The following is a 2,177-nucleotide window of genomic DNA, read 5'->3' on the forward strand; positions in this document are numbered from 1 at the left end:
AGAGAGAGAGAGAGAGGGGGAGAGCGCGTGTGTGTGACAAAGTAAAAGGGAGAGGGAGGCTGAGACTGAGAGAGACAGAAAGAGTGTGTCAGTGGCTGTAATTGATTACCTTCCAGTCTACAAACTTGTTAGTGGTGGTCATTTGCGGCTGCTTTTGGTACATCTCTGTCCGCCGGATGGGTTCGTGTTGTGGCTTGTGCGTCACCCCGGAACAGTGGTTTGGAGAAGTGGGACTGTAACGGGACTAGAAGTCTCCCAGCCCTGCGGCAAAGCGACCAATATGTGGTTGCAGAAGCACCTGTGATTCGTTGGATTTCTGTTTGCTACCACGTTTTTCTGAACTTCTATTCCGTCAACATTTTACGCATTTCTGCTTAATTATATTGTGCAACAATTCTAATTTGTGTAATTTGATAAGATATCATGACCTCCAAAGACGACGCCAAGTGCCCTACGGTTATGGAGGACCGGAGGCGCAGTCCGCTGGACCATCTCCCGCCGCCGGCTAACTCTAACAAACCTCTCACGCCGTTTAGTATAGAGGATATCCTGAACAAGCCTTCAATGAAACGAAGTTACTCCATCTGCGGGACAGCACATCTGATTTCCTCCAGTGATAAGCTCCCCTCGTCGGGCCATAGCCTCTCCAACCGGGGCCTCTTCACCCAAACATCCCCACTGTGCGCTCTTGAAGAACTCGCCAGCAAAACCTTCAAGGGTCTTGAAGTCAGTGTACTTCAGGCAGCTGAAGGTAAATATTTTCGATAAAAAATATTACTCTTTAAAAAAAAAATCTGTGCATTTTTGTGATTTGCATAACTATATTTGGACCTCATTTCGATACCCTATCATCACAATTTCCTATGTAATTTCCTCAGTAAGGTCATAGTAAGCCATAGCTAAAATAAGTCATAGCTATAATTTAATGATACAAAATACACTAAGCACTGCAATGATTTTTTTAAATTAATTCCGTGTGTTTTATTTAATGTTTTATTTTGAGGAGGTTAGACTGCCATTATCATGATATCAAATTATAATGTTCAGCATTCAGTTGGCTAGAGAAATTATTTGCGTGACTTACAATTGGCTATTTTCATTGATAGGTAGCCTATCGAAATCTTAGGTCATAGGATATTTGTGTATATAAAATCGGAAGGTTTTATATCAAGCTTTTTTGTTATGTTATGCGACATGCATTTTGTTCAAGTTGAATTGGTCTATTTATAGGAAAACAGCCCTGTATTATGCATTCACCAAAGGCTAATTGTCCATAACAGTCTAAATGTTGTTCCTCTAGGACGAGATGGCATGACAGTATTTGGACAAAGAAATTCTCAAAAGAAGCGCCGAAAATCGCGTACAGCCTTCACCAACCACCAGATTTACGAGTTGGAGAAGCGCTTCCTGTACCAGAAGTACCTGAGTCCGGCTGATCGCGATCAGATAGCTCAGCAACTTGGCCTCACCAATGCGCAGGTCATCACCTGGTTCCAGAACCGGCGCGCCAAGCTCAAGCGAGATCTGGAAGAAATGAAAGCTGATGTTGAGTCGGCTAAAGCAGTGGGAGTAGTCGCGTTCGAGAAAATTGCCAAACTTGCGGAGTTGGAGAAATGCGCAGCTAATGGCGCTTTGGGGCACCCTGGGCCCGAATCGCCGTTATCCCAATCGAACCAAGAGCGCGATACACCGAACAAACTGCAATTGTCCTCCCCCTCGTCCCCATACACAGACCACACGAGTAGTAAAGGTTGTTCCGAGGATGAGGATGAAGAAATTGACGTCGATGACTAAGGATTTCTTTGTCAGACGCATCAATCCGCTCACCAAGACTATTTGAAGTGCCAATTAATGCACCAATTTGTAGTATTTTGTGAACTGAACACAGCATGAACTGTCATTATGCAGCAGCTACAAAACATTATAGATATTAGCAGATCACAAAAGCAATATGGGCCTCCTTTTTAATAGTGAATTATTCACACACACACGTGCAAACTCATAAGTCTTACCAATTATTTCATAAATCAGTAGGCCTACAGTGTTCAATGCATGTTTTTATTTGACTTAGTTTTAATTTAAATGGTTGAAATGTAGCTGGTACATAAGTCGGCCGAATATCAATATGGATACAGGTTTGTGTGTCATATATAACCTTTGACCTTTTACATTTTCTA

General features: G+C 42.6%; 1 protein-coding gene across 1 annotated transcript; it reads left to right on the plus strand.

Moving 5' to 3' along the window:
* The first annotated feature begins 423 nt into the window (after positions 1-423).
* lbx1a (ladybird homeobox 1a) lies at positions 424-1,919 on the plus strand. The gene is made up of 2 exons (XM_062464607.1): positions 424-751; positions 1,301-1,919. Exons 1-2 carry the CDS (start codon positions 424-426, stop codon positions 1,792-1,794), a joined length of 822 nt encoding a protein of 273 aa, XP_062320591.1. The 3' UTR covers positions 1,795-1,919.
* Positions 1,920-2,177: the final 258 nt, after the last annotated feature.

Source organism: Osmerus eperlanus, chromosome 6 (assembly GCF_963692335.1).
Source record: "Osmerus eperlanus chromosome 6, fOsmEpe2.1, whole genome shotgun sequence".
NCBI lineage: Eukaryota > Metazoa > Chordata > Actinopteri > Osmeriformes > Osmeridae > Osmerus > Osmerus eperlanus.